This window comes from Ranitomeya variabilis, chromosome 4 (genome assembly GCF_051348905.1).
Source record: "Ranitomeya variabilis isolate aRanVar5 chromosome 4, aRanVar5.hap1, whole genome shotgun sequence".
NCBI classification, from domain to species: Eukaryota; Metazoa; Chordata; class Amphibia; order Anura; family Dendrobatidae; genus Ranitomeya; species Ranitomeya variabilis.
The window spans coordinates 660,078,600-660,097,691 of record NC_135235.1 but is presented as its reverse complement, the minus strand read 5'-3'; the positions used below and the strand labels follow the sequence as shown (position 1 = coordinate 660,097,691).

General features: G+C 43.3%; 1 protein-coding gene across 1 annotated transcript in view; it reads right to left on the bottom strand.

The window, feature by feature from the left end:
* Nucleotides 1-717: 717 nt before the first annotated feature.
* LOC143769284 (uncharacterized) overlaps nt 718-19,092 on the bottom strand; it is a 37,867-nt gene continuing 19,492 nt past the window's right edge. Inside the window, exons 2-7 of the mRNA XM_077257795.1 lie at nt 16,508-16,654; nt 16,200-16,379; nt 15,993-16,116; nt 15,818-15,909; nt 15,529-15,619; nt 718-2,186 (exon numbers count right to left, since the gene is read on the bottom strand). Coding sequence (XP_077113910.1) covers nt 1,438-2,186; nt 15,529-15,619; nt 15,818-15,909; nt 15,993-16,116; nt 16,200-16,379; nt 16,508-16,654 — 1,383 coding nt within the window. The 3' untranslated portion in view covers nt 718-1,437. The remainder of the gene's footprint in view (nt 2,187-15,528; nt 15,620-15,817; nt 15,910-15,992; nt 16,117-16,199; nt 16,380-16,507; nt 16,655-19,092) is intronic.

The following is a 19,092-nucleotide window of genomic DNA, read 5'->3' as shown; positions in this document are numbered from 1 at the left end:
TTACTGTTGGTATGATGCTCCTTTTCTGAAATGCTGTGTTACTTCTACGCCAGATATAATGGGACATTCTCCCAAAAGTCTTGGGGATCATCCAGATGTTTTCTGGCAAAACTTAAACTAGCGTTTATATTCTTATTGCTCAGCAGTGGTTTTGGTCTTGGAACTCTGCCATGCAGGCCATTTTTGCCCAGTCTCTTTCTTATGGTGGAGTCATGAACACTGCCCTTAACTGAGGCAAGTGAATCCTGCAGTTCTTTGGATGTTGTGTGGTCTTTTGTGACCTCTTGGATGAGTCGTCGCTGCTCTCTTGGGGTAATTTTTGCCGGCCACTGCTGGGAAAGTTCACCATTGTTCCACGTTTTCATCATTTGTGGATAATGGCTCTCACTGTGGTTCGCTGGAGTCCTAAAGGTTTAGAAATGGCTTTAGAACCTTTTTCCAGACAGATAGATCTCAATTACTTTGATTCTCATTTGTTCCAGAATTTTTTTTGGCTTGCAGCATGATGTCTTGCTTTTGAGGATCTTTTTGTTTACTTCACTTTGCCAGGTAGGTCCTAGTTAAATGATTTCTTTATTGAGAACAGGTGTGGCAGTAATCAGATAAACATACTACCCTGGCCCTTAAACCCTACATGGGAATGGGCCACACTTCATAACAGGATTTAATCATAACAGCCCTCATGTAATTCACAATATTGGGATCAAGAAGTGTTTTCAAATACAATTTTAATATAAAAAACAACAGTTTATTTATTTAAACAACATAGATAACAATAAAATCAATGGTGCCTCAGACCAAGCAAAAACCGGAGGTTACACAGGCAGAGTGAAACTCGGATGAAAAAAGGGATTTTTACACCACTAAATTTCTTTAAGAATTATCAAGGTATATGTCTATAACTCTAAGGAATGACTGACATGTTGCAGTAATGTTACGATACTAATGCCGGACACATTATCCACATAATCAGTGGGACGGAGGGGAAAAAGAAACCAGAAATCATACCCGTAGTTTCAAAGCAAATGCGGAGGGCACAATTTACCCATATCACCACACACCCCATTAATCAGATCCCATTATAAGTTTCGTCCAACATCCCACAGAAAATAAGCTGCACACAATCAAATCCTCCACATATTACCTTTGCGTGAGTTTCACAACGAATCTTCTATCAAGTGACAAGCCGTACCTACGGACCCCAACGCATGTTTCGCTATTGCTTCTTCCTGGGGGAACGTGCTTCGACTCTCGGTTATGTATTTTCTTTCTCAGTTTGTTAAAAATATATGGTTTCTTACTGTAAAATTTCCTTTGTGGTCAGCATTTCTCACCTTCTAGGCATGAGAATGCCTTTTTTCTTTGTTACATATTTGATGTTTAGTAAAATTCCTTTAGTTCGTAAAATATTTCCCACATTCTGAACATGAAAATGGCTTATTCCCTTGTGTGATTTCTCTGATGTCTAAGAAAAGTTGATTGAACTGCAAAACATTTCTCACATTCTGAACATGAAAATGGCTTCTCCCCTGTGTGAGTTCTCCTATGTGTAATAAGAGTTGATTTAACTGTAAAACATTTATCACATTCCGAACATGAAAATGGCTTCTCCCCTGTGTGAGTTCTCCTATGTGTAATAAGAGTTGATTTATCTGCAAAACATTTCTCACATTCTGAACATGAAAATGGCTTCTCCCCTGTGTGAGTTCTCTGATGTTTAACAAGACGTGATTTATATTCAAAACATTTCCCACATTCTGAGCATATATAGGACTCCTCTGCACGAACTCTTTTTTTTCTGATATGCTCTAATTTCTGGTTAAAATATTTCCCACATTCTGAAGAGGAAAATCTTTTCTCCTCCATTTGAATTTTTGGATGTGTAACAAAAGACTTTTTGAGAGAAAAACTTTTTTCATATTCTAAACTTGGAAATTGCTTGTTTGCTGTCAGAGCACTATGATATTTAACACCTTTTCTGCGACTTTTATTTTTCTTAATAGTCTGTGATGAATCAGGAGATAGGTCCGGTTTAAAAGGATCAGTTGATAGATCTTTGCTGTGAAAGGATGATGGAATATCTGGAATAGTGGCATAGATGTCAGTTTTATCTTGATTGATATTAAGGTCATCCGATTTAAAAATTGAAGATGCCAATTGTTCCTCTGATCTCCTGGTGCAGTCATCTGCCAGATATAAAGATTAATTATTATTAATTATTTATTTGTAAAATACCCAAAGAAATAACAAGTTATTCAGCAAAATTCAAGTATTTACAAAGACAAAAACAACTAAAAAAATCTACAGTAAACTTTGAAAAGCAACATGGCTTCCAGAATCCAACAGCCAAATCTGCGTTCCCTAAAGCCAAATGCACTCATCGATCCTGAGCCTTACAGCGTGTCCAAAAACTGTTAGCATACACGTTTGGCATTGCAGTAACGGGAAGAACCCACTTAAACATTTACAGTGTGCGTGTCTCCAGAAGTACAAGCTGAGCACCACTTAGGCTACTTTCACACTAGCGTCGGGCCGAGGTTACTGACGCTAGCGTTGTATACGCCGCACAACGGGGGCAGCGGATGCATTTTTCCAGCGCATCCGCTGCCCCATTGTGAGGTGCGGGGAGGTGGGGGCGGAGTTCCGGCCGCGCATGCGCGGTCGGAAAAAGCGGACCGTCGGCGGCAAAAAACGTTACATGTAACGTTTTTTGCCGACAACGGTCCGCCACAACACGGCGCAACCGTCGCACGATGGTTGCGACGTGTGTCAATCCGTCGCAATGCGTCGCTTAATGTTAGTCTATGGGGAAAAAACGCATCCTGCAAGCACTTTTGCAGGATGCGTTTTTTCGGCCAAACGACGCATTGCGACGGATTGCAAAAAACGCTAGTGTGAAAGTAGCCTTATTGTGTACTAAAATGGAAAATTTGCAATGGTCATTCTCCAACATCTACTGCGTGCTAGTTTCCAGAGAATACATGTGGAGTCAAAATAATCACTATTCCTAAATATGAATTCACTGAGGGAAATTGAGTCAATTTTATGCGATGTTCTATTGTTTTTCTGCTGCTTTGGCTCCTGAGATAATCTGCAAATATGTTCGCAACTATTCCAGTAAAATCTGCATTCCCAAAGCCAAATGGCACACCTTTGCTTCTAAGCCCTGCAATGTGCCAAAAAGTAAGAAATTGTCCGATTTAGGAAAAGCTGCCAAATATATTGTGACGTCCAATTTTTACCTATTTCCCCTAGTAAAATTGAAAAATTGGGGCTACATCAATATTTATTGTGACACACCTAAAGGGTTGAATTTCCTGACTTTGGTTTTGATTCTATGAGGAGTACAATATGCAACAATATACCGTAGGCCCTTCAAGTAACTCCAAAAGTGAACTTGGTCCCCCAAAAATAAGTTTTGTAAACTGCCTTGAACATATGATAATTGGTTGTTCATGTCTTTTAACCCCTTCATGACCTTGCCGTTTTTTGCAATTCTGACCAGTGTCCCTTTATGAGGTAATAACTCAGGAACGCTTCAACGGATCCTAGCGATTCTGAGATTGTTTTTTCGTGACATATTGGGCTTCATGTTAGTGGTAAATTTAGGTCGATAATTTCTGAGTTTATTTGTGAAAAAAATGGAAATTTGGCAAAAATTTAGAAAATTTCGCAATTTTCACATTTTGAATTTTTATTCTGTTAAACTAGAGTTATGTGACACAAAATAGTTAATAAATAACATTTCCCACATGTCTACTTTACATCAGCACAATTTTGGAAACAATTTTTTTTTTTGCTAGGAAGTTATAAGGGTTAAAATTTGACCAGTGATTTCTCATTTTTACAACAAAATTTACAAAACCATTTTTTTTAGGGACCACCTCACATTTGAAGTCAGTTTGAGGGTTCTATATGGCTGAAAATACCCCAAAGTGACACCATTCTAAAAACTGCACCCCTCAAGGTGCTCAAAACCACATTCAAGAAGTTTATTAACCCTTCAGGTGTTTCACAGCAGCAGAAGCAACATGGAAGTAAAAAATGAACATTTAACTTTTTAGTCACAAAAATGATCTTTTAGCGAAATTTTTTTTATTTTCCCAAGGGTAACAGGAGAAACTGGACCACGAACGTTGTTGTCCAATTTGTTCTGAGTACGCTGATACCTCATATGTGGGGGTAAACCACTGTTTGAGCGCACGGCAGGGCTCGGAAGGGAAGGAGCGCCATTTGACTTTTTCAATGAAAAATTATCTCCATCGCTAGCAGACACCATGTCACGTTTGGAGAGCCCCTGTGTGCCTAAACATTGGAGCTCCCCCACAAGTGACCCCATTTTGGAAACTAGACCCCCCAAGGAACTTATCTAGAAGCATAGTGAGCACTTTAAACTATCAGGTGCTTCACAAATTGATCCGTAAAAATGAAAAAGTACTTTTTTTTCACACAAAATTTCTTTTAGCCTCAACTTTTTCATTTTCACATGGGCAACAGGATAAAATGGATCCTAAAATTTGTTGGGCAATTTCTCCTGAGTACGCCGATACCTCATATGTGGGGGTAAACCACTGTTTGGGTGCACGGCAAGGCTCGGAAGGGGAGGCGTGCCATTTGACTTTTTGAATGGAAAATTAGCTCCAATCATTAGCGGACACCATGTCGCGTTTGGAGAGCCCCTGTGTGCCTAAACATTGGAGCTCCCCTACAAGTGACCCCATTTGGGAAACTAGACCCCCCAAGGAACTTATCTAGATGCATAGTGAGCACTTATAACCCCCAGGTGCTTTACAAAAGTTTATAACGCAGAGCCGTGAAAATAAAAAATAATTTTTCTTTCCTCAAAAATGATTTTTAGCCCAGAATTTTTTATTGTCCCAAGGGTAAGTGGAGAAATTGGACCCCAAATGTTGTTGTCCAGTTTGTCCTGAGTACGATGATACCCCATATGTGGGGGTAAACCACTGTTTGGGCGCACCGCAGGGCTCGGAAGGGAAGGCACGCCATTTGGCTTTTTGAATGGAAAATTAGCTCCAATCATTAGCGGACACCATGTCGCGTTTGGAGAGCCCCTGTGTGCCTAAACATTGGAGCTCCCGCACAAGTGACCCCATTTTGGAAACTAGACCTCCGAAGGAACTAATCTAGATGTGTGGTGAGCACTTTGAACCCCCAAGTGCTTCACAGAAGTTTATAACGCAGAGTCATGAAAATAAAAAATAATTTTTCTTTTCTCAAAAATGATTTTTTAGCCCACATTTTCTTATTTTCCCAAGGGTAACAGGAGAAATTGGACCCCAAAAGTTGTTTTTCAGTTTCTCCTGAGTACGCTGATACCCCATATGTGGGGGTAAACCACTGTTTGGGCACATGCCGGGGCTCGGAAGGGAAGTAGTGACGTTTTGAAATGCAGACTTTGATGGAATGGTCTGCGGGCATCATGTTACGTTTGCAGAGCCCCTGATATGCCTAAACAGTAGAAACCCCCCACAAGTGACCCCAGTTTGGAAACTAGACCCCCCAAGGAACTTATCTAGATGTGTGGTGAGCACGTTCAACCCCCAAGTGCTTCACAGACGTTTACAATGCAGAGCCGTGAAAATAAAAAATCATTTTTCTTTCCTCAGAAAAGATGTTTTAGCAAGCAATTTTTTATTTTCACAAGTGTAACAGGAGAAATTGGACCCCAATATTTGTTGCCCAGTTTGTTGTGAATACGATGATACCCCATATGTGGGGGTAAACCACTGTTTGGGCACACGACAGGGCTCGGAAGGGAAGTAGTGACATTTGAAATGCAGACTTTGATGGAATGGTCTGCGGGCGTCAAATTGCATTTGCAGAGCCCCTGATGTGCCTAAACAGTAGAAACACCCCACATGTGACCCCATTTTGGAAACTAGACCCCCCAAGGAACTTATCTAGATGTGTGGTGAGCACGTTCAACCCCCAAGTGCTTCACAGAAGTTTATAACGCAGAGCCGTGAAAATAAAAAATAATTGTTCTTTCCTCAAAAATTATGTTTTAGCAAGTAATTTTTTATTTTTGCAAGGGTATCAGGAGAAATTGGACCCCAATAGTTGTTGCCCAGTTTGTCCTGAGTACGCTGGTACCCCAAATGTGGGGGTAAACCACTGTTTGGGCGCACGTCGGGGCTTGGAAGGGAGGGAGCACCATTTGACTTTTTGAACGCAAGATTGGCTGGAATCAATGGTGGCGCCATGTTGCGTTTGGAGACCCCTGATGTGCCTAAACAGTGGAAACCCCTCAATTCTAACTTCAACACTAACCCCAACACACCCCTAATCCTAATCCCAACTGTAGCCATAACCCTAATCACAACCCTAACCCCAACACACCCCTAACCACAACCCTAACCCCAACACACCCGTAACCCTAATTCCAATCCTAATCCTAACCCTAATCCCAACCCTAACCCTAATCCCAACCCTAACCACAACTGTAACCCCAACACACCCCTAACCCTATCCGTAACCCTAACCACAAGCCTAATCTTAACCCTATTTCTAACCCTAGCCCTAATTCCAACCCTAACTCTAATTCCAACCCTAACCCTAAGGCTATGTGCCCACGTTGCGGATTCGTGTGAGATTTTTCCGCACGATTTTTGAAAAATCTGCAAGTAAAAGGCACTGCGTTTTACCTGCGGATTTACAGCAGATTTCCAGTGTTTTTTTTGTGCGGATTTCACCTGCGGATTCCTATTGAGGAACAGGTGTAAAACGCTGCGGAATCTGCACAAAGAATTGACATGCTGCAGAAAATACAACGCAGCGTTTCTGCACGGAATTTTCTGCACCATGGGCACAGCGGATTTGGTTTTCCATAGGTGTACATGGTACTGTAAACCTGATGTAAAACTGCTACGAATTCGCAGCGGCCAATCCGCTGCGGATCCGCGGCCAATCCGCTGCGGATCCGCGGCCAATCCGCTGCGGATCCGCAGCCAAATCCGCACTGTGTGCACATGCCATAACCCTAACCCTACCCCTAACCCTACCCCTAACCCTAACCCTAGTTCTAACCCTAACGGAAAAAGAAAAAAAAATATTTTCTTTATTTTATTATTGTCCCTACCTATGGGGGTGATAAAGGGGGGGGTTTATTTATTATTTTTTTTATTTTGATCGCTGTGATAGAACCTACCACAGCGATCAAAATGTACTTGTAACGAATCTGCCAGCCGGCAGATTCGGCGGGCGCACTGAGCATGCGCCCGCCATCTTGGAAGATGGCGGCGCCCAGGGAGAAGACGGACCGGCTTCGGGAGGCTCGGTAAGTATGAGGGGGTGGTGGGGGGGTGGATCGGAGCACAGGAGGGGATCGGAGGACGGGGGGAGCGGACAGGACCACGGGGGAGCGGACAGGAGCACGGGGGAGCGAACAGGGGGACGGAGGGGGGTACCGGACAGAACGGAGGACTGGGGAGGAGATCGGGGGCGGTGGGGGGGGCCAGAACATGATTTCCAGCCATGGCAGATGCTATTGCAGCATCGGCCATGGCTGGATTGCAATATTTCACCATTTTCATAGGTGAAATATTGCAAATTGCTCTGATTGGCTGTTGCACTTTCAACAGCCAATCAGAGCGATCGTAGCCACGTGGGGGCAAAGCCACCCCCCCTAGGCTGAAGTACAACTCCCCCTCTCCCTGCAGATCGGGTAAAATAGGAGTTAACCCTTTCACCCGATCTGCAGGGATGCGATCATTCCATGACGCCACATAGGCGTCATGGGTCGGGAAGGGGTTAAAATCCTAAAAAAATAAAAGGATGTTTGAAAATGCTGTCGACATAAAGCTGAAATAGGATAAATGCTGTTTATTAAATATTTTATGTGGTATCACTTTTTGTTTTAATGGCATACAAAATCAATGTTAGGCTACGACCCAACGGTCAGTAATCGGCAGCACTTTGGACGCAGCACATGTCAGCTGCATCCAAAGCGATGCCGGATATCAAACGCCGGTGATTAAGCAGGTGTTCATGGAGCTGTGCGGAATCACCGCGTCCAATACATTGGACGGATGATAGTTATCTTGCGGAGACTGAGCATCTCCTCAACATAAATAGACATGCTGAGGTCTGGAAAGACGTGCCGCATGTCTGTCTCTGCAGGGAAGCCGTGGGTGCCGATGCACGCAAAGTGGACATGGGATTTCTTGAAATCCAATCCACTATGCTGTAACATCTGGCCGCTGCGGGTTGGGGAACATACCCTTAGACCCGAATTCTTCTAAATACCGTAGATACTCGTGTTTAAGTCAAGATTTTCAGCACAATTTTTTGTTCTGAAAACGCCATCCTAGACTTATACACGAGTTAATTGTCCAGAACACTGGCAGGGTAGGGGGAGCAGTGTAGCAGCGGCAGCAGCCGGCTATCAGAAGACATCATACTCACTCTCCGTCGCTGCATCTCCGTCCCTGCATCTTTGTTGTCACGGCGCCGGCAGCTCTCCTCTCCTGAGCTGAGTTGTCACAGGGTACGGCTTATTAAGGTAATGAGTAATGAATATGGATGTGTCTATACTCCCGTAGGCATGGAGCGCATATTCATTACCTTAATGAGCAGTACCACGTGACCGCTGAGGAGAGGAGAGCCGCCGGCGCCGTGACAAACGAGATGCAGGCACGAGGAGGGTGAGTATGAGCAATGTGGGACCAGAGGAGCTGAGCAATACGGGACCGGGGGAGCTGAGCAATGAGGGACCGGGGGTGCTGTGCAATGCAGGACCAGGGGAGCCATGCATACAACAGGGGGAGTCACACATACCAGGACAGGAGAGGGGGAGCCACATACAAGGAGAGGACGAGGGGAGCCACATACCAAAACAGGACAGGGGGAGTGTCACATAGCAGAACAGGACAGGGGGAGCCACATACCAGGACAGGACAGGGGGAGCCACGCAAAAGCAGGACAGGGATGAGAAGGACAATTCATACCCGATTTATACTCAAGTCAATAAGCTTACCCAGTTTTCCCTGGCAAAAGTAGGTGCCTCGGCTTATACTCAGGACGGCTTATACTCGAGTATATATGGTATTTGGCAAATTTCAGATTTTTCCATAAACACAAAAGAAATTAAAATAAAACTTAAAATTACCACTAACGAAAAGTGTAATGGGTCATGGAAAAAAAACAACAATCTCAGAATCAATTGCATCAGGTTAAGCATTTTAAAGTTATTGCTACATAAAGCAGGGCTGTGGGTTCGGAGTCTGAGCCCACTTTGGTGGAGTTGGAGTCGGTATTAAACGGACCGACTCCTAAAATATATAATAAATTGGGTACAGTAGTTCAATGCGGTTTGTGGGGAATTTTTTTATTTAAGAATTTGGGAAAGTTATGAAATATCCTGTTAATGTCTGTCCTATTCCTGATCTAAGGTCTAGACTTTTAGCTGAGATGAATCTGTGCTGCAGTTTCTGATAAGTAGTGAGGCTCCTCCTCTACAGATAAGGGGAAAAAAAATAAGAAACACACATGGAAGGAAAGTCTACAATCATCTCAGAACTTCTGGAGTGAACAGGAAAGCAGGATTAAAGAAGGTAAGTACTTCCTAAAACATATCTAAACTTTCAATAAACTGTGAATAAATCAATATTCCAGTATATGTTGTCTCTGTATGCTTGATGTTTCAGTTTGTTTTTCCTTTTAGCTCATGTTTGGAGAAATTAGCTGCCCTGATGACTTATATACACTATACATAGAATATAAAGGGAAAAACTGTTTTCTAACATCTCAAATTCAGAAATACAGTAACAGGATCGATGAGAACATATATATTTGTGTGTGTGTGTGTGTGTGTGTGTGTGTGTATGTATTTGTGTGTGTGCTGCAATATGATTCAGCACAAACATGCTCCCTCCCTCCTCCCCTCTTCATAGACTGTGAAGAAATATGATGTGAAGCAGTTAGTGAGCTGTACACTGAGACAAGCCTGACATTGAAAGTTCAGCATAAAAGTTATCTAACATATTTTACAAACATTATACTTATCATCTGTCCTTTTGATTTATGCAAAGATTACAATATACCTTATTTGTTTACAAGACAAAAATATTTTGAATAATTTTGTTTGTCAGTGTATAAGTGACCCTGATGAAAACAAATGCTGTGATGCCAAAATCAGTGCATACTCAGGCAGTGATAAAAATGCTCCTTCAAGAGCTTCCAATCTAAGAAGACATTTACAACGCTGCCACCCATAAATTTACAAAGCTGTGATTGAAAAAGATCACAGCAGCACCAAGAAACCAGAGATCAGCACTTCCCACCAGACAAAGGAGGAGGAAAGAGTGTCTCAAACATTAGTTACAAGATATTTTGTGACAAAGTTACTGCAACAATGTCAGAAGATGTCAGAAAAAAAAGGCAGCAACACTTACCTGCCCTTATCTTGGAACAAATGCACTGCAGGGTGCAGCCAGCCCATAAAGCAAGATGTTAGCAACACAGGTGCAAAATACCAGATCAACAGCCACTCACCACATACCCACTCCTGGAGGGGGTGACTGCCCAGTATACAAGTGCACAATAAAGGCCCACATAGGGCGTTGTTCACACAATGGTACTGCATAGTGTCTGGTTCACAGCCTATTAGTCACGCTCCTACTTTTCGATTAGGCGGGCTGGCCAGCACACTCTCAATGAATCTCAGTGTGAACACCCCTCATGCGAGATCGAACGTGTTTGGGCTTGGCTGCACCCCGAAAAATATAGTGCAAAAATATACAAAAATAGTGAGGTATTGGTTGATATTTTGGCCAAAATACGGAAGCTCGTAACCCGCGCCAAGGGTCCCCACGCTTACGAGTCCTATCACTAAACTAAATAGCAAAGCCACTAAAGACTCAAGGTCTACAAAAATTCAATTTTCAACAGCAGAAAAAAAAGGCAGCAACACTCACCTGCCCATTTTGGCCAAAATATCAACCAATACCTCAAACATGATAAGTGCAATTAAACTGATGAATGAGAATAATGAAGGTGAACAGCAGCTGGAAGAACATTTCACATTCAGTATGTTGGGAGATGGAAGGCCATAGTCCTGTTCCCATAAACAGATATTACTATAGAAGAACAGCAAAATGATTCTTTACAATTAGATGATCTTGTTGCAGCTGCTTCACACCTTTTTCCTATTCATCACATGCGCTGCGTTGTGCACACGCTGCAGCTGGCAATAAGAGATAATCCGCAAGAGGGACATGCTGGAACCCTGATTAGCAGTGAGGAAATTAACTATTGCTGCCAGAACCCCTAAAATTGATTCCATCTTGAAGAGACGTGCTGAAAAAGGGGCAATTGTGGATCAAGCCACTCGGTGGGGCAGCACCTATTTAATGATTGAGTGATTGCTTGAGCTGACGCCCTTCTTGTAGATATGGCCATCCCTCAGGTAACAATACATGAAGGTCAATGGACACAGGTGGCAGAATTGAAGGAATTTCTTCATCTCCCATTTACAGTGACTAAAAAGTTAGGATTTAACTCCTGTCATTTTTATAAAGGAGTGGAAGAACTTGTTGTTTTGGCTGTCCCAAAGAGGAGGTTTAATTGCAGATGGCATTGCTGCTTCAATGAAACAGAGAAAGAAACTGCTATTAGAAAATAAAATTCTTCTAGCAGCTGTTTATGTGGACCAGAGTCATCGTATATTGCTGGATGATCAACAGATTACTAAAGGAAAAGAAGCTTTGATTGAGGTAGCAGTTAGGATGAGTGGGCTACAGGATGGCCAAGAGCAAGAGGACTCGGGTCCTGCCAGTGCTGCTGCTGCCATTTCTTCATCCTCATCAGATGAGAAGTTTGATTTCGACAAGTATTTGAATGACATGGAGCAGGCAAAGCGTTGCTGCAAGGAAAAAGATTCCACTCCCATAGAAAACAGATTCACCATATTTCAGCAACATTTTTCACTTGCTCTCAAAGAAGTAGAATTCAATCATTCATCAAAACTGACTGTGCACGACGAAATTCCTTTATACCCTGAAATTGTTAGAGATGTCACCCATGTGGTTACTGCTTTGCCACCAACCCAATTTAGTGCAGAGAGGTTGTTCTCTAGCCTCAAAATAATTAGGTCAGATGTGATGTCATCTATGAAGGAGGATCTGATGGAGGCGATACTATTTCTCAGTACGTTTTTGTTGAAAACTTTTTTTTTTTCTTTTACACTTACTGCAGTGTATAATAAATTGTATATATGAAAAAGGTTTCTTTGTTCTAAAGTTGTATTCCAATAAATACAGTATATTTTATTTTCTATCTAAATGGCTTGATTATTGTATCATAATAATGTTTAAAAGCCTGATGTTACCATTTTACCACAGTAAATTTGTCACAAACTTAAAAATGAGCCATGTATGAGGGAGTCAGAGTCATGGAAATTGAGTAGTCGGAGTTGGAGATCTAGCCTACCGACTCCACAGCCCTGGTAAGCACGAGAGGGTACAGTAGTGATGCAATTCCACACTGTGCTCCCGGTCTCAAGGGGGGAGAGCGGAGTGACCAATTACACTCCGTTGCCCAGATCACACACTGAATCTGTAAAATAGAGATCATTAATAAAACACAACAAAAACCTAGGGTAGAAACGGGGCTGAGGGAAGCCCTGGCTCCACCTCTTACTGACACTAAGCTAAAACTGATTAGCATTCTGCCAGTGGGTATATACTGCTGGGGAGGAGCTAAGGCTGGTTTCACATTTGCGTTTTTTGCCGCTGTGTTTTAGCGCAAAAAAAACATGCGTTTTTTTCCTATATTTAACAATAAAAACGCATGCGTTTTTTTTGTATGCATTTTGCCGCGTTTGACGACGCATGCGTCGTTTCTATGCTTGCGTTTTGTTGCGGAAATGCAACATGTAGTAATTTCTAGAGGCGTTTTTTTGCGGCAAAAAAAGTATTGCTCTCTATGTAAACGCATGCGTTTTTAAGCACATGCGTTTGGTTGCATTTTTAAACGCATGCGTTTCAATAGAAAAAACAAGAATACACTGATAAGCCACCCCCCACCATCAAGGTGATAAAGGGATCCAAACCCTAACCCTAACCCTAACCTTAGGGATCCTAACCCTAACCCTACCCCTAACCCTAACCCTAGGGATCCTGTTATGATCCGGTGACCTTGGAGCCGCATGAGACTTTCTCAGGAGTAGGTGGAACCTATACTGACCGCAATCCCTAAACTGACACCGCAACTAGAAGTAGCCGTGGGATGAACCTAACAATCCTAGACACCTCGACACAGCCGGAGGACTAAATACCCCTAAAGATGGAAATGGGAATCCTTTCTTGCCTCAGAGTAGAACCCCAAAGGATAGACAGCCCCCCACAAATATTGACTGTGAGTATTAGAGGAAAGACACACGCAGGCAGAAAACAGGGTTTAGCAAAAGAGGCCACTCTAGCTAAATAGGAAAGGATAGGACAGAATGCTAAGCGGTCAGTAATAAAACCCTGAAAATATCCACAGCAGATAATACAAAAATTCCACCATCTAACTAAAGACATGGAACATACACTCACTGGCCACTTTATTAGGTACACCTGTCCAACTTCTTGTTAACACTTAATTTCTAATCAGCCAATCACATGGCGGCAACTCAGTGCATTTAGGCATGTAGACATGGTCAAGACAATCTCCTGCAGTTCAAACCGAGCATCAGTATGGGGAAGAAAGGTGATTTGAGTGCCTTTGAACGTGGCATGGTTGTTGGTGCCAGAAGGGCTGGTCTGAGTATTTCAGAAACTGCTGATCTACTGGGATTTTCACGCACAACCATCTCTAGGGTTTACAGAGAATGGTCCGAAAAAGAAAAAAAATCCAGTGAGTGGCAGTTCTGTGGGCGGAAATGCCTTGTTGATGCCAGAGGTCAGAGGAGAATGGGCAGACTGGTTCGAGCTGATAGAAAGGCAACAGTGACTCAAATCGCCACCCGTTACAACCAAGGTATGCCTAAGAGCATCTCTGAACGCACAGTGCGTCGAACTTTGAGGCAGATGGGCTACAGCAGCAGAAGACCACACCGGGTACCACTCCTTTCAGCTAAGAACAGGAAACTGAGGCTACAATTTGCACAAGCTCATCGAAATTGGACAGTAGAAGATTGGAAAAACGTTGCTTGGTCTGATGAGTCTCGATTTCTGCTGCGACATTCGGATGGTAGGGTCAGAATTTGCCGTAAACAACATGAAATCTTTGGGATGTGGTGGAACGGGAGATTCGCATCAGGGATGTGCAGCCGACAAATCTGCGGCAACTGTGTGATGCCATCATGTCAATATGGACCAAAATCTCTGAGGAATGCTTCCAGCACCTTGTTGAATCTATGCCATGAAGAATTGAGGCAGTTCTGAAGGCAAAAGGGGTCCAACCCGTTACTAGCATGGTGTACCTAATAAAGTGGCCAGTGAGTGTATATCTGCATCTCCTGAGAATCCAACTTGACTGGAAAAATCCTGGCATAGTCTAAGCTGGACAAGAAAAAACAATGAATAGCACTGATCTGTAAATCACACAGCATGTGTGTTGCAGAAACAAAAACCAGACATTTATCTTTGCTGAATTGGCCACAGGGCAGGAGGAACCAGACTGAGATCCAAACCTTCCAAGAACAATGGACAACTGGCAAGGACTAATGAATCCTGCAACCTTAAATACCCCAGTCAGCACTGCAATCAGCAGGGACACCTGCCCAGGATTGCAACCCAGGGACAACTGTATTACCACCAACAACCACCGGAGGGAACCCAAGAGCAGAATTCACAACAGGATCCTAATCCTAACCCTAGGGATCCTAACCCTAACCCTACCCCTAGCTATTTCTATTTATAGTGGGTTTTCTAGTTGATTTTGATGATTGGCAGCTGTCACACACTTCTCAGCATGCGTTTCAAAAACGGAAACGCAGGAAAAAACGCATGTAAAAGCGTCAAAACGCCGCTTTTTTTACCGCATGCAAAAACGCATGCGTCTAAAAAACGCAGCGTTTTCACGCGTTTACATGCGTTTTTTCACCACCTGCGTTTGCGTTTTAAACGCTGCGTTTTTAAACGCAAATGTGAAACTAGCCTAACCCTGTTTTTGCATAGTGTAAACCTCCTACTGGCAGCAGCATACACCCATGGTTTCCTGCGTCCCCCAATGAAGCGAGAGAGAAATAGAAGTTTGAAAATGTAAAAATTTCGACAAATTTCAATTTTTTTCGCAAATAAACGCAAGTCATATTGATGAAATTTTACCACTATCATAGAGTACAATATGTCACAAAAAATAGTCTCAGAATCAGTGTGATCCATTGAAGTGTTCCAAAGTTATTACCACCTCATAAAGTGGCAGTAGCCAGAATTGTGAAATTTGGCCCGGTCATGAAGGTACAAACAGCCTTCAGGGTTAAAGGAGTTAATTGTGATATGACTGGACAAGACCACTGATAAAGCAGTATCAAACAGTGACTGCTAAGAATCTGTGTCTTCTTTGCATTTAGTAGTTACTCACCGGGGTAGTCGTATGTTGGAATCTCCTCTTTACACCACTCATCACCCCACAAATATGTCTCTGTAGTATTAATATCGGTCAGATCTTTACCCTGAAACAAATATTGTACAAGTCACAGACAGATGGAGAAGTCACATCTATGATCATCTTTAAACCTGCCATCTCCACCTTTCTCATTACACAAGTATAAAACATATAATACTGGTAAATAAAACAAGACAGAGCACAAGACCTTCACAGCCATCTACACATCATAGGGGAGATCTCATGACACCTTTTCTCCATCTACCTGATGATCCTGAGGAACATTGGGATCTTCTTGTTTACAGTCCTGTGGAAGAAGAGGACGGGGACATCTCTCTGGTTTTGTCCTGGATAGAACTGGAAGAAACGTATACAGGGACTGAATTCATTCTTCACATACAGATAATTATAAGCCGTCTGTATTTACTCTTGTCTATTACCTGGTGATGTGAGGGTCAGGGGAACCTCCATCATTATATCCTTGTACAGATCTTTGTGTTCTTCTAAATACTCCCACTCCTCCATGGAGAAATAGACGGTGACATCCTGAAACCTTATAGGAACCTGACACATACAATGATACCGTCATCCCCTTGATCCCTTCATAGCGTTACTGTATAATGTCCCAGCATTCCCAGCAGTGTCACCTCTCCAGTCAGCAGCTTAAGCATCTTGAAGGTGAGTTCTAGGATCTTCTGGACATTGATATCCTCATGTGCCAGAGGATAAGATGAAGGCCCTGTGATTGGGCTCAGGGGTCTTCCCCATCCCTCAGACACAGGGTCCTGATAGCGCTCACTAGAGGTCTTCTTCACTACTGTGTAATCCTGGTTATGGAGACACACATAAATAAATCTCACTACAGACATTTCCAGTGTCCTCACCTCTCCAGTTCTGTCCATCTGTTATTCCCATACATAAGATTGATGTAATGTGACATCATCAGATCTCTCACCTCTCCAGTAAGTCGGAAGAGGATCTCTAGGGTGAGGTGTAATATCCTCCCCATCTTGTTCCTGTCCCCATCCATCCTTGACAGATGAATTAGGAAAATTCTTCTATATAGAAGATCTCTGCTGGCAGGATCCGATATTGTAGTAATCTGAATGATATGAAGATGAGCAGATGTAACATCATAAAGGATACCATATAATAATAAAATTATTGGAGGTAATAAAAGGAAATATCAGGAGATGGAACGTGTAGATGTTGTATTTAGTGATGAGCGAGAACTAAAATGCTCGGATGTTCGTTGCTCGGGTTGAGCAAATTGGAATACTCGGGTACTCTGCCTGAGCAACGAGCCCAATATAAGTCTATGGGAAACCAGAGTATTTTCACTGTGACCCCCCCCCCCCCCCGGGGGTCCTTTTAAGGTTTAAAAACATCTGAAAATGATGGAAACACTGCTCAAATGACACAGTAACATCATGTGGATAGCACCTGGAAGCATTTCTGACTCCTAGGTCACAGCTGTAAGCAATGTTGTCAGAGTTTCACGCCATTTTTCAGGTGCACCAAAAAAACAAAAACGAAACCAAAATGGATTTTGCTGGGAAATATGTTAAGGTACATCCTTTCCAGGCTAATGACTTGTATATAAGGCAAAATAATTTACCCCAGACAAAAATGTTCCTCCACCACTTGGGCTATGTGCACACGCAGCGTTTTTGATGCGTTTTTCAACTTTAACATTGCTTTCAACCAATACAAATGCATTCATTGGGAAATGTCATTGTAACATTTAACAACCCTAGCTGGCCATGTGTGTGACACATAAGGAGACACATCTTATTTCATTTATGAAGGAGGGACTCAAAGTCAAAAAGCCTATTTTTAGAGGGGCATCAGGCGGCATTAATATTCTTAAAGGGCCATTATTAAACAGTGGGTCTCCTATGCTGTTATTGCCTATGCAGTGAGTGGCTGGGCTGCCAAGAATTACGCACCCCAATACCCCTCTACCGAGAGGTACAGGAGGGCTTCCTGAAAAAATGTTGAAATCAATGCAAGGCATGCCCTGCTATCAAGTTATATGCACCCCAATAAGCCTTTGAACCCAGGTACTGGATGGCCAAAGGAAAATCCACTTCACATTATTCATTTTGTACTCCTATACTGTTTTCTTATGCATTGACTGCAAGGCCTGCCCTGCTACCAAGTCATATGCACCCCAATAAGCCTTTGAACCCAGGTACTGGATTGCCACAGAAAAACCCACTTCACAATCTTCAGTTACTCCTGCCATACTGTTTCCATATTCATTGAATGCAAGGGCCGCCTTGACCTAAATTTGCACACACCCCAATCCCCCCTTGGAAGAAACATGGAGAGACTCATAAAAAAAAGTCCCATTACAAAGGAGCGGGTCTCCTACACTCGTAATGGCCATACACTAAGTGTATGGGCTGACAAACATTTCCCTATGGGGGGTACATTTTTTAAACAATTTTTTTATGGGGATCATAGACACCCTTGCCAAAAAATTGACTGGCTGTAGCAGCATGGAACATGTTAACCCTGGTGATCTAGTGGCAGTGGATGATGAGATGTGGAGAAAGGCCTCATTAAAAACTAGGCCCAATTTAAAGGAGCGGGTCTCCTACACTTGAAATGACGATACACTAAGTGCATGGGCTGACAAACATTACCCCATGGGAGTTGAATTTTATTAAAAAAAGTAACAGCATTGTTGAGGGCACGGGTAATGTTGTGGAACACATGCTGGTGTAATGCCAACACGGAACACTGGGAGAAATAGTGGCAACTGGGGACCGAGTACCTTGGGACGGCCGCCACCATCAGGTTGCGGAAAGCTTCTGCAGCACCCCAGAGTCCTGGTCGTTGCAGTAATGTGGCTCCGCCACTATGGGGAGCTATGGTGCGTCCGATGGCACTGAAGGAGTTCATCTGATCAGGTATCACAGACACCAATACATTTCACAGCCGGGCCTCCGGGGGGAGCTAAGGGTGCTATTCATTAGACCACTCCCCACCATAGTGGGTAAACTGGGGGTCAGGCAGGAAGTTAGATCAGAAAGCTGACTGGGTTGGAACCAGGCAACACCTTGTGGCAGAGGGTGTTGTAGGGGAAGATACAGTAGGGTCTCTGTCAGGGGTGGGATCCTGACAGAGGCTTGGCAACGAGAACGAACGTAACGGGACCGTGCCTGCTCCGGGTAGCGGCGGTGCCCAAGAAAGGATTAGAAGAGAGATAGATTGTGCTGAGTGAGAAACGGGATCACGCAAAGGAGAAATACCAGTAGGAGTCGTGCTGTAAGACCGAAGCAACATCCTACTGAGGCGCACTACCGGTGGCCGGAACGCCGAGGGAGTAGAATAACATTCAGCTTCAAGCAATACTCCAAACAGCGGCAGGGCAGTCAGTCTCAGGTGGGCTGTCTAACTCAAATCACCTATGAAGTCTTGGGAGGCAATTGCGGGAGAGGGGCGTCTCTAGGGTCCCGGAAGAACTCCAGGCCTACCCGTCAAACGGGTGCCGTTCCTACCCGAACCTCAGGGAGGGACGGAGGATTAGCA